General features: G+C 46.5%; 1 protein-coding gene across 1 annotated transcript in view; it reads right to left on the bottom strand.

Moving 5' to 3' along the window:
• The window catches only part of LOC105824086 (DNA repair-scaffolding protein-like), a 59,147-nt gene that overhangs the window by 17,123 nt on the left and 28,507 nt on the right, over positions 1–13,517 (bottom strand). The window contains exons 5-6 of the mRNA XM_012661428.1: positions 5,100–5,310; positions 4,381–4,533 (exon numbers count right to left, since the gene is read on the bottom strand). Of these exons, the coding sequence (XP_012516882.1) occupies positions 4,381–4,533; positions 5,100–5,310 (364 nt within the window). The remainder of the gene's footprint in view (positions 1–4,380; positions 4,534–5,099; positions 5,311–13,517) is intronic.

The raw sequence follows: 13,517 nt of genomic DNA, 5'->3' as shown, positions 1-13,517 counted from the left end.
ACTAAAAGAAAAAAAAAGAAATGTAGATCTTACCAATTTATAAGATGAGGGCACGGAAAAAAAAAAAACAACTTTTCATCTTAATACAAAGGAAATACATGAATCGACCAGAGCCTGTTTGCTCTACTGTTTAGAAATATTGTTCTCTACCTCTGGTAATAATACCTGAGAAATTCCAGTCATAGAAAAAACTGCTTTATTCATTGAATTTGTTGGTTTAGATTGGGAAGAGCGTCAAAGCAGCACTGGACAAGTGTGTGTGCATCTCCGTAACTGACGGGCCTTTTCTACCGCACGAGGGAGGCGAGCGTGGGATTCCAACAGTGCAGCCTGCGCCATCAGCGTCTACTCAAACCGTGGGAGGAAAGCACAGGCCCAGGGCACAAGCTGTGGCATCTCAGTGTGGCCTGGGTGGACTGGACGCCAGGGAGCCCCAGCTCCTGAGACTCCGGCTTCGACCTGTGCAGATGTTCTCGATTAAGGCAGGTGCCAAGAGTACCTGCCCCAAGGCCTCTGTCACGTTAGGGAAGTGCTGCATCCAGCAAAGCCCACCAGATGGGCAGGCCGCGCACTCCCCCAGAGCAGAGTGCAGCGTGCGGCAGCCCGTGTGGCTCTCCGTCCAATGCGTGCTTCAGGGTCTGAGCTCCTGATCCCGGGGACATCTAAGTTTGCCTCGTGCTACCACGAACAGAGCTTCATGACGCATCGAACTACCTGTGGTTTACTTGAAAAGTACTTAGTTCTCACCCTGCATGAAGGTCCAGTTAGAGGAAGGTGGTGCTTGAGGGTGGCTGAGCCTCATCAGGTGCTCCCAGCAGCTGCTGCCCTGGCACAACGCCTCAGAGGCAGGTTCCCCTGGCCTGTGACAGGAGGCTGTATTTGGTCATTCAGAACAAAGTTCCTTCAGCATACCAAGAGCTAAGCCCTGCAGAGAGTGGAGAGCTGCCTCTTTTGCATCTCTGGAGCACTCACTGGCTGTAGTTAGGAATGGGTTAGGGAAGCCCTCCTTTGGGAGCCAGCTCTTCAGGTCCATATTTTCTCATAAAACAGTGCTCCAGGCACTGGCAATTCTTATGGTCACAGAATAACAGGGTACCGCACAGCCTAAGCCATGTGGGGCATGGCAGTGACTTTCAGACATTAGGCAGAGAACTTCACTGGGGGGCTGCTTTGTCATCCTTCTTCTGTCTCTGAGCCCTTGACCAATCCTGGGTTCTGGGAGAAGTGGAGCAGGGAGGGTGGGAGGAGAACAAGTAGCAACCAATGAAGAGAATAAAGGTGGAAGTCCTTACAGAGTATCTGGAGACCTGCAAGCTCTGGAAGTTGGCTGCCGGTGATTGCCAAAGGCACATGCACGGTGCATGCCCTAAAGGAATGTGTGTCTGTGTGTGTGTGTGTGTGTGTGTGTGTGTGTGTGTGTGTGTTATGCCAGTCTGCACTGTGGCTCTGTCCCTATATCCCGTCCACTGACGGCACGCTCTATCCCCATAGCCTGTCCACTCGGGGTGCCTGCAGTGTGCTTGTCTGCACTGGGCGCTCTGTCCCCAACATCTATGTGCCCAGGGATGCAGCGCTGCTGTCCACTGAGGAGCAGCTCCATGCTGGCTCACCGACGTCCCCACAGTCTGCTCCATCTCTGCAGACCCTCCACCTTTCTTACCTCTTCCTGCCAATAATCTGTCCCTGCTTTGCACCATAGTCTATCTATGGTGCTACCAGAATTCCTTCATTTAAAACTCTGATCATATACTCTCCTCAGAATGGCCAAGGAGAGCAGAACAACACAGGACCAGACCGTCCCACACTGGCCCAAGTCAGCCTCCCCACTTCGTGCTTTGTCCCTCTTCTTCCCCCAGCACTTGGAGGTATTACAACAGCTCCTGGCACCTCCGTGGGTTTTCCACCTGCCCTTCCACCTGCCTGGAGGGCCCTCGCCAACTTTGCTCGACAAATCCTGCCAGCCCTAGGGCCACCCACCCTTGGCAATGGCTGGCCCCGGCCCTCAGACAGCCATCCTTTCCTTCCTGGTTCCTGGTAGCAGAAGTATGGAGACGCCTATTTTCTCCACTAGACTCTGAGGCTTTAAGCCCCCAAAGCTTCCTGTGCATGATCTCATTTAATCCTGAACAATGCTTGAGACCGATTCTATCAGCCCTATTTCACAGGTGAGCAAATGGAGGCCCCATAGGAGCCATCGATTCACAACTGCAGTTACGTGTCAGCGCTGGCCCCACAAAGAGATGCACAGAAGAGAAAGCTGAAATGGCCTCAACACAGTGAACATGTGTTCAATCTCACAAGCAGGATGTGATTTAAAGCAACAATGGAATAAGTTTTTTTTGTTCATCGAAAATTATAAAAAGAGTTAGAAAGTCGTGGTGGGTAAAGGTGGGAAAAACGGGCCATGTTAGATGTTACTTTTGGAAGTCTGAATTTTTATAAACTTCATGGAAAGTAATTTAGCAATACATCATTTACTATTAAACACACACATTCCTAGACAGGTGTCCACTGGAAAAAAATAAAAATAAATAAAAAATAATAAACATACACAAAGCCATACATAGGACAGCTACTTTGGAAACCACTTTGGCATTCTTCAAAAAGGTCAAATGCAGGACTACCATATGCCCCAGCAATTCCATTCCTGGATTCACACCCAAAGCCTAAACACAGGTGCTCAAACAAAGACTTGTCCATGAATACTCACAGCAGCTCTACTCACAACAGCCAAAAGGTAGAAACAACCCAGATGTCCATCAACCAATGAAAAGATAAGCAAAAAGTGGCATATCTATGCAATGAATATTATTCTGCCATAAAAGCAATAAAATTCTGACACATGCTACATTGTAGATAAACCTTAAAAACATTTTGCTAAATGAAAGACACCAATCACGAAAGACCACATATTATATGATTCCATTTATATGAAATATGCAGAATAGGCAATTCATAGAAACAGAAAGTAGACTGGTGGTTTCCTAAGACTAGGGCATGGGAGGTGGGGGGTAACAGGGTATAACTGATAATTGGCACGGGGTTTCTTTTTGTTCCCAAATTAGATTGTAGCGATGGTTGCACAATTCTGTGAATATATTACAAACACTTTAAATGAGTGAATTATAGGGTATGTGAGATACAGAGTTATATCTCAATAAAGTTGTTTAAAAAGTACATGAACCCTAAACCTCTGAAATCCTCCTTTATAGATATCAGTAGGGATTGATGTCCAGGAATGCTTAGTACAGACTTGCTTATAATTGCAAAACACAGGAACATCCTGCATGCCCGTCAGTGGAGGGACAGTTCGTTCATTTGAGGGAATATTATGCGACTATTAAACTCTGGGGGTTAGAGCTCTCTCATCCCTGCTGGAGCATTAAGTGAGAGAAGCAAGTGACAGAATGACATGCAGCAAACCACCTGCTCTGCAAACACGCCGGCTCCCTCAAGGTAGGTAGCCATGTACTCCCGTGTGCTCCCGGCGTAGCGGAAAGACACTGCAGGGCGGGTGCGGGCGGGAGGCTGTTATCTTTCTCTTCACTCATCTTTCCCTAGTTCCAATGGACTTGTATTACTTTCATTAATACACGTTTTATAAAGTTAAAGAAAGTATTAATGCTATTTTCAGCTCCAGACTCACATATTCAACTAGCTGCTGAAACATCTCAAATGTATCCAAAACACCCAAACTGTCCAGACGGAACTGAGATGGGCCGGTCACAGCTGGCCTCACGCACCACACCCTACTTCAGGGAACAGCACTGCCGCGGCCTCCGTGTCCGAGCCGGGAATGTGAAGGTCTCCGTGCGCGTCCTCCGTCTCCAGGGATGCCCTGCTCCCTCTGTGCCCAATTCATCACCGACTGCAGGTTTTCCCCCAATTCCACTCCTGGGTCTACTTCTCTACCGCTGCCACCACTGCCACCAGCCCCTCCACTCTGCTCCTGACCCGGCTGCTTGCCACTCGGGGGCCTCCCTGCAGCCAGCAGCCTGTCCGCCTCGCCCAGCGCCCTGCTCACCACACTCTCCCACGGCGGCCTTCTTAAGTCCCGCTGTCTTTCCTCGAGACATTCCTCCTGCCCCCAGCCCTGACCTAAGTTGTCCCGCCTACCCGTTAGCTCAGCTGGCGCCTCCTGGCTTTGGTGAGCCTTCCTCCCCTCCCAGACGAGGTGAGGGTGTGCAGGCCTCATCTGAGTCACGTTTTGTCTATACACACTCTGAGTTCCACAGGTAAGAACTGCTTCTTGTTTTGTTTAGTGTCTGGAACGTAGCAGGCACTCAACAAATACTTGCTAAATAAATGAGTAAATGAACATAAAATAAGTGTGGTATTTACGAAAACATAAATGCCATTTCCAACGGCATGGATGCCCACCTCGAACACTGCAAATGGAGTTGACGGGTGTGACGGAGTCCAGCTGGTCAAGCGTCACCGGGCCAGTCAGCTCGCAGGGGCAAACACCAGAGGCCACACACAAAAGGGGCTTTTGAAGCAGGAGGACAGTCCGCTCAACACAAACAACTCGACCTGCCAACAGAGACACCTCAGATTATCGAAGCATTGAAAACAAAGCGAATTCTGCAGCCGGTAAAGACAGGCTCATCTGCCAGCCTCTGAGAGCCGTGTGGGTGAGGGTGCAGGTGTGGGGCCGGCGGCACAGCACCGTGCCAGTGAGCAGCACTAGACTCATATTCAATCCAGAAACGGTGAATTTTGTGGTGTGTGAATTATATTTAAATAAAATTAAAAAATATATAGTTTAGGCAGGATTCGATTCTAGTTTGATCCCTGGACAAAAGGGCTGACTGACCTAAGTGTATACGTTGATAATGTTCTAGCTTTTGGTTTGTCTTAAAAAGGATATTCTAGGCCACAACTTCAGGCGGCTTCTGCAGCAGCACAGGGCGCCATCAGCAGGCCACGCTGGAGCGACGGGGCCCTTTCTGCTGGCTCTGCCCGGGTGGCCACGGCGGGCTCAGCGAAAGTGCTGACGGTGCCTGGGCAACATGGAGGCATCCAGAGGCCACGCGAGCCATTTGCGGGCACCAGTCACTCGCCCCTAGACCACACCTGTCGGGCAGCAGCAAGCGCACCCTGGTCTCGGACAGCGTCCCTGAAGAGGATGTCATGAGGAGCAGCCACGGTGAATGCTTCCAGGACTTCTGGGCCCAGCACACAGGAGGGGGACACACAGACCGGCAGGGTTTTGGGGAGCACGGGGTCACTCTCATCCCTCGCTTGCAGGGTGGTATCGGTCACCAGCAGCCAAATCTCCCTTTGCTCCAGAGGAAGCAGACTCCTCAGCTAAAATTTGAAGACACAGCAAAGACAATTAACTATTTTTATATCTAAAATTTTTTAAAGCAACAATCTTAGAAGATTATTATTAATGCTAACAATTTAAGGTATTATCTCAAACTTACTTTAAAACCTACAGTAGACTTTGCACATGTTGGTCACTAGCCCCCATTCACAAGGCTGTGCCCCGGGTGCCTCGACCTTGTACCTGGTTAAAGGCCCCTTTGCTGGGCACGACCCGCACTTCCCTGGCAGTGTGGCAGGGCTCTGTTATTCCTCTGACCTACTTAGGCAGAAATCATCATTTTTCCCCTCTTAATCCTGCGTTGAGTCCTACAGTGTTAATGACCATGCTGTTTTCTATCTAGCGCACGTTAGTCTCTCTGGGGGCTGTTAGTTTCCCGAGCGTTAGGGATAGACCTCACTGGCCCTCGGGCTTCGCACAAGGCCTCTGAAGACAACAGGTGTCACATATTGTTATGCCTGCAACAGGTTCTCTTTGTCTTTTTTCTTTCTTCTTTCCTTTTATTTTATATATATATATGCATATACACGTATTCATTTTTCTCTTGTAACAGTTGTAATGCCTTTTCCAGTTCTGCTAACCTGGTATTCTGCCCCTTCCCCTTGGTCAGGGCTTGGGATTCAACAGATGCAAATGGGGCCACGGATGGCCAGCGGGCTGGTGCCTAGGATGCGGCCAGCTTGAGACTCAGTTGGTGCTGCTGGCGTGACGATGCGGTCAGGTTGAGGACTCTGTGTGGCTGCTCAACAGGACTGGGCAGAGAAGGGGACGTCGCTGTCAGGAGCTGTGGGGTGTGTAGGGGGATGGCCTATGTGGCCATCTCGTATGTGATTACACACGAGAAGTCTGAGTAACACTGAGGCTCATGGAGCTTGGTTGCTCACTGCTGGAGACGAGAGATATGCATATGCAATTGGGGAAGCCTTCAGTAAATTCTGTGGTGATGGTTTAGCATTGGGAGTATTGGTGTAAAATCATGATTTCAGATAGACAGAAATACAGAATTAGACATGGATTTACGTGTGTGTGTGTGTGCAGGAATATACACACATACATTTCCTTGCTCTGTCCACTGAGAGGGCCTAGAAGCAATCACAGCCTAGTTGCAGTGAGCCCACCTAGAACCCGGGTCTTGGGTTCTAAGTACCATTCCCAGCTTGGTGTGGTGTGCATGTCTGTAGTCCCGTCTATTTGGAAGGCTGAGAAGGGACGACTACTTGAGCCTAGGAGACGAGACTGTAGTGTGCTATGACTTTACCTGTGAATAGTCACTGCACAACAGCCTGGACAACACAGTAAGACCCTGTCTTTAAAAAATTTTTTTTAAAAATACCATTTTCCATTAAAATCAACCAGGGCTCCTTGAAGAGATGGCTGATTCCAGGACAAAGAAAACAAAAGTTGAGTCTGAAACATCTTACTATGTCAGAAATTAAGGAAGAACTCAAAGAATGATGGGAACATGTCCTAAGGACACAGGAGCCAGCTTAAATATGGGAATATTTGAGCATCAAAATGAACAATAGTAACAGATTATAATCTGTTGAATAAAAAATGAATCCATTGTTCCATACTGATATAAATAAATAAGTGACTACATAAATAAATCAAGGGAATGAAAAGCTCCTAATTATAGCAGAATACCAGCTAATACATGTAGAAGAAATGCTGAAATTAAAAATTTACCATTTGGCCACCATCCGAGTATAATTAACTCAGGTAAGAATCATAATGAATGTTAAAATAAAAGTTTGATAACAAAGAAGATATTTACATGGTCAAAGTATCTCCCCATAAAATATTTATTAATTAATCAGAATGAAATACTAGTTAACTTTCACGTGAAGAAATTTGGAAAATACCATCTTTATCAATTGATAAAATATCACAGTTCTGGGTCAAGTTAACTCTGTGTCTCCTGATACGAACACAGAATTATTTAGGTGGTATTCCTGTCAAAAATGCATAATCTGAATCTATTCATGAGAAAACATCAGACAAACCTAAATGATGAACATTTGCCTAAGTATTAATAACTGGCCAGTATTCTTTAAAAAAGTCAAGGCCATAAAAGATAAGCAAAGATGAAGAAGTACTCCATTTGAAGGAGACGAAAGAGATATGACAACTAAATGCACTGAATGATCCTGTACTGAACCCTGGAGTTATAAAGAATGTTTTTGGAATAATTGACAAAACAAAAATTTTAAAAATTGGTGAACACCTTAGGAAAGGCAAAGATATCTACAAGAGGTTAAGGGTTCTTCAGATAATGTTCAAAGATTTTAGATGCTCTTTTTAAATACTATGGAGTTGGCCTGTAGTCTCTCTTTCAATCTATTGATGAACCAAAATGTTCAATTTCCTTTGAAATTAACTATCAAATTTTTTTTCTCTAACTTGCTTCAGAGAAAGATTAACTATCAAGTTATCTCTACTATTGGGGTTATGAATAAAGTCAGTAACAACAAAATCATCTGTAAAAATATACCAATAACCAATTAATTTGAAGCAGTACCAACAATTCATTGCTAAAATTTTATTAAAAATAGGTCTCTTCTTATTCATAATTGTAAAAACTTTGAAGCAACCAAGATGTCCTTCAGTAGGTGAAGGGATAAATTGTGGTACACCCAGACAGTGGAATGTTAGGCAGTGCTCAAAAGGAAATGAGCCATCAAGCCATGAAAAGACATGGAAACTTAACAGTGTATTATTGAGTGGAAGAGCCAGTCTGAAAAGGTCACCCTACTGTGTGATTCCAATTATATGACATTCAGAAAAGGCAAAACTATGGACACAGTAAAAAGATTAGTGGTTTCTAGGGGCTTAGGAAAGGGAGAAATGAATAAATAAGTGAAGTACAGAGGCCTTTCAGGGCAGTGAAACTGTTCTGAATGATACTAAAATGATGGACACATGTCATTATCTGTCCGAACCCACAGAATGTACAGCACCAAGAGTGAACCCTAATGTAAACTATGGACTCTGGGTGCTAATAAAGTGTCAGTGTGGGTTCATCAATTGTGACAAATGTACCACTCTGGTGGAGGATGCGATAATAGGTGAAGCTGTGCATCTGTGTGGGCAGAAGGTACATGGAAAATGTCTATACCTTAATTTCAGTTTTGCTGTGAACCTAAAACTGCTCTAAAAAATAAAGTCTATTAAAAAAGTTCTTATAGCCCTATGTAATCAGGAAACGTATTTAAGCAGGCATGATGTAGAAACTTAACAGATCTCTTCCACACAAATATGCCCAATTAACTTTTTTTCCTTTTTTTTTCCGAGACAGGGTCTAGCTCTGTTGCTCAGGCTAGAGTGCCGTGGTGTCAGCCTAGCTCACAGCAACCTCAAATTCCTGGGCTCAAGCGATCTTCCTGCCTCAGCCTCCTGAGTAGCTGGGACTACAGGCATGCGCCACCATGCCTGGCTATTTTTAGTTGTCCAGCTAATTTCTTTCTATGTTATTTTTTTAGTAGAGACAGGGTCTCACTCTTGCTCAGGTTGGTCTCGAACTCCTGAGCTCAAATGATCCATCCGCCTCGGCTTCCCAGAGTGTTAGGATTACAGACGTGAGCCACCACACCCGGCCTAACTTTTGACAAAGGTACAGAAGCAGTTCAATGGACGAAGGACGGTCTGTCAGCAAATGGTGCTGGAGCAAATGGACATCCAAGGCAGAAAACTGATCTTGACCTAAACCACACACCTTGTACAAAATCCAACTCAAAATACATGATGGACTCAACGGTAAAATGTAAATTTATAAATCTTCTAGAAAAGAACATAAGAGGGAAACTTTGGGACCCAGGATGAGGCAAAGAGATTTGACTTGTCTTAGACTAGACAACAAAACCATGCTCCGTAAGAGGAAAATCTGGTAAATTTGACTGCATCAAAATTAAAAACTTCTGCATTATAAAAAAAAAAAAAAAAACCCTGTTAAAAGGATGAAAATACAATTTACGGACCCTGAGAAAATATTTGCAAATCCCAAACCTGACAAAGGCTTTGTATTTAGCAATATAAAAAGCTTTAAAAATTCAACAGTAAACTAACAAGAAATCCAATTAGACAGTGGGCAAAAGACGTGAACAGACATTTCACCAAAAAGGATATATGGATGGCAAATAAACACATGAAAACATATTTAACATCATTAGTCCTCTGAATGAATCTCCAGAGAATTATGTTAATTGGAAAAAGCCAGTCTCAAAAGGATCTGTTACGGGTTGAACTGTGTCCCTCAAAAGAGATCTGTTGGCATCTGGGACTTCAACCAAGTACCTCAGAATGTGGTCTTATTAGGAAACAGGGTCTTTGCGGAGATAACCAAGTTACGATGAGGACATCAGGGTGGGCCCTAATCCAATATGGACTGGTGTCCTTATAAAATGGGGAAGTCTGGACACAGACATGCAGAGGGAAGACAGTGTGAAGACACAGTGAGAAGATGGCCGTGTGGCTGGAGTGCTGTGCCAGGGAACGCCAGGGAATGCCAGGGATCGCCGGGGAACGCCAGAAGCTGGAAGGGGCAAGAAGGGTCCTCCCTAGAACCGTTAGAGGAGCACGGCCCTGCCCACACCTCGATTTCAGACTTCCGGCCTCCAGAAGCGTGACAGAGGCCGGCCCGGGCGCAGTGGCTCACGCCTGTAATCCTAGCACTCTGGCAGGCTGAGGCGGGAGGATCGCTTGAGCTCAGGATTTCGAGACCAGCCTGAGCAAGAGAAGGACCCCGTCTCTACCAAAAAGAAAAAAAAAACAGCTGGGTGTGGTGGCGCATGCCTGTAGTTCCAGCTACCCCAGAGGCTGAAGCAGAAGGATCGCTTGAGTCCAGGAGTTAGAGGTTGCAGTGAGCTACAAAGACGCCGCTGCTCTCTACCCAGGGTGGCACAGTGAGACTCTGTCTCAATAACAACAACAAAAACTCAAAAATAAAAAACAAGGAAACAGAAGTGTGACAGAATACATTTCTGTTGTGTGAAGCCATCTAGCTTTTGGGACTTTATATGGCAATCCTAAGAAACTAACACAGATACATACCGCACGGTTCTATTCACGTAACAATCATAAAATCATTATAACGACAGAGAACACATTGTTGTTGCCAGGGTTGGGGAGAGGGAAAGGACGGGTGTGGCTATGAAGGGGAACCAAAGGGACTCTGTGGTGTCGGCACAGCAGCACATACTGATTGCAGTGGTGGTCGCACAAGGCCACACGTGTGACAAAATTGCACAAAAGCACGTGCACACACACACAGAATACATGGATGACTGGTGAGATCTGAGTGGGCCCCGTGGACTGTGTCAGCGTCCGCTTCGTGGTTTGATTTTGTGCCGCGGTCGCTGTGGGTGTGGGATGCTGGCATGGAGGAGGGTGCCCCAGAGCTCCCTGCATGTTTCTACACAAGCTACTCTGAATCTATAATTATTACAAAATAAAAGTTAAATATAAAAAATATCTATCTTTTTCACTTTCATGACTTAGTCACTAGATCTGTTTTGAGGACGCAGGTTCCGGCAGTGACACAAGGTACCATTCTACAGTCAACCCTTACTGCAGAGGGTGCAGACGACTGGCTGAAGCACAGGCTGGCCCCAGGACCTAGCTTATTTCAATTCCTCCCTGAGGAAGTTGGTTTTTGGCGGTTCTCCTTTCCACAAAAGCAGGAGATAGGTAGAACTTCAGTGGATCAAAGAACCTGCTCCATTGGGTTCTGGGTCTTCGTCTCCTGACTACAGAACCACCAATTCCTAGGCAGATACCTGCTGAAAGCCTTGGTCACGGGCAGGCTGCTTCTTGGACAGGATGGGATCCGCGTGCGCTCCCCAGCTGCCCCGCTTCCGGGGCAGGGCCCCTCCAGCCACCAGGCAGACCGCTCACAGTGTCACTCTCTGGCCGGCGCTCCCCTCCTCCCGGGTTTTGGTGCAAGGATTTGACACCTGCTTTCTCAGCCGGAGGGCTGCGGGCAGGAATCTGTGCTCTGAGGACAGCGCTCTGCCTGCAGTGTGGCCCTGCAACTGGGCCTTCTCGAGACGGGCAGAGGAGCATAAAGGTGGCCTTCAGTTCGCTTTAGACTTGGAAAATCAGAGACACATCCTGTGTTCCACCCTTGTCCTTGCTGAGGGCCCTGTCCCCTGCCTGTTGAGCCAGACACTGGGACAGCTCACAAGGCACACCACTGGGCGACTTATGTTAATCATTCTCTAATTCCTCAGGAGAGGCACTAATTAGCTGTCAAGTGATGAAAAGGTAAACAGATAAATGGAAAACAATGGAAAAAGGAGGGCATTTCAAAACTATTAAATGTATCCTAGAATAACCCACTATGGTAAGAGAATGTCACACCCATTTGACAGATGAGGAAACTGAGGCAAGGAGGTTCAGTAATCGTACAAGCTCAGCCAGCATGTGGTGAAGGTGTGCTGCGTCCTTGCCACCCCTACAGGTAACAGAGGGACTGCAGAATCAAGAGGCATCATGGGCACTAGATTAGCGATGTTCCTGAACAGGTATACTACTGCTGCTGAGACAAAATGGTATTTACATGATAATGGTATGAAGAACTGAAAAATCTCACATGGAAATTAAAGATGGCAAAACATCGATAATAAAAAATAAAGAGCCAAATGAAGTTCACTTATATTCACAATTTCTCTGTTTCTGTTTCTATGGGCAATGTACTTTTTATTTAAACTTCAGGATCTCTGTGAGCGAATGCACACAAGTTCAGCTGCAGAGAGCACGTACCTTCTGCAGAGAAGGAAATGAAAGGCAGCAGACAGCCACTGGCGTGTCACCTGCAGCACATTCCTTACATCTGAAGTGTGAAGTTTACTTGAGATAAAGTCTTAAAATATTCTCGTACAAAGATCAGCACCGTGTTCTCATGCAGAACCTCTGGCATCCCTAGGGGATGAGCCTGCACCCCACTCGATAGCTGTCAGACGATAGCCCTTCCCTTTTCCCCTCCCTGCCACGCATCCCGCTGTGCCTTCAGTGCAGTCTGCCAGACGCCCAGAGACGCGCGTCCAGTTGTGTTTCTTCCCGTTTCACAGCTCCCAGACCCTGCAGCCCTGCTCAGCATTTGAAGAATGTCAGGGATCTTGGTAGACCCGAGATAGCAAAATATGGCCTGTGGGCCAAACCAGCTCCCCACCTGCTTATGTGTGGCCTGCAAGCTAAGTATGCTTTTTAAATTTATGTAAGGATTTTACATTTTTAAGTTGAAAAAAGTCATAAGAAGAATATTGAACAGTCGGCCTACTCCTGATACAGATGAAAGATAGGTTTACACAACATGCTCGTATATATGCTCGTCATCAAGAACTTGACTGGAAGTTAAGAAGCATATTCTTTTAGTCATTCTATAGCTCTTCCAATGCTTAAGAATGACAAAAAATGCAAAGAACTTGTTCAAAATAAAGGCACAACAGAAAATAACTCTGGATAACTTAAGCAGGAGAAAAAAGCTCCCAAGCCAGGCAGCTGAGCTCTGGCTGTATGCGAAGCACGCAGGCTTTGTAGAGATTTCTATCAAGTGTGTAGGTGACACGCACGAGGTCTGGGGTTTGCTTTGTCAGGTCTTGGTAACCAGGCATAGTCTGGTTTAAAGACAACCCCTGGTGCCACCCCAACCCTGTGCCCAGCTCACCTGCCCAGGTGCCAGCTTCCTGCCTCCCCTCGAGACTCCTCACTGGGCACTTCCCTGGTGTTCTGAACTGGTTGGTCACAGGTGACACACCAACAGCCCAAGTAGGCACAGGCACCCCTTTCACACACACCCTTGAGGAGGCAACACTCCGAGGGCACTCATGTACCTGGTGCACACCACCCATGAGTGGACCAGGACTTAACAAATAGGATGTTCCCTGTGTCTCTTGGGTGATGAGATTTACATGGATGCTCCTCCGTGAGTTAATGAGGTCCGGTAGACATTTCTCATAGAATGTCATCTGTGCACTGAGATTGCCAAGGACATCTTTCTCCCTCATCTACTCCTAGGTGATGGAACAGCAAGCTCCTCTAGGCTGCCACTCCCTAGAACTGCCCAAGGCCTCACAGGGACCACAGAGGGGCCCCTTCAGCTTTCAAAGGCTCTCGGAGTTCCCAGAAATGGCTGAGCTCAATCTTCAGATTCCCGCTTCCACCCCAGGAACGAGGTTTCAGCTTCTCTTTCCTT

The sequence above is a fragment of the Propithecus coquereli genome, unplaced genomic scaffold (assembly GCF_000956105.1).
Source record: "Propithecus coquereli isolate 6110/MARCELLA unplaced genomic scaffold, Pcoq_1.0 Scaffold71, whole genome shotgun sequence".
In the NCBI taxonomy this organism is placed as follows: domain Eukaryota; kingdom Metazoa; phylum Chordata; class Mammalia; order Primates; family Indriidae; genus Propithecus; species Propithecus coquereli.
The sequence above is the reverse complement of the archived record's forward strand: the minus strand, read 5'-3'. Positions and strand labels throughout refer to the sequence as shown.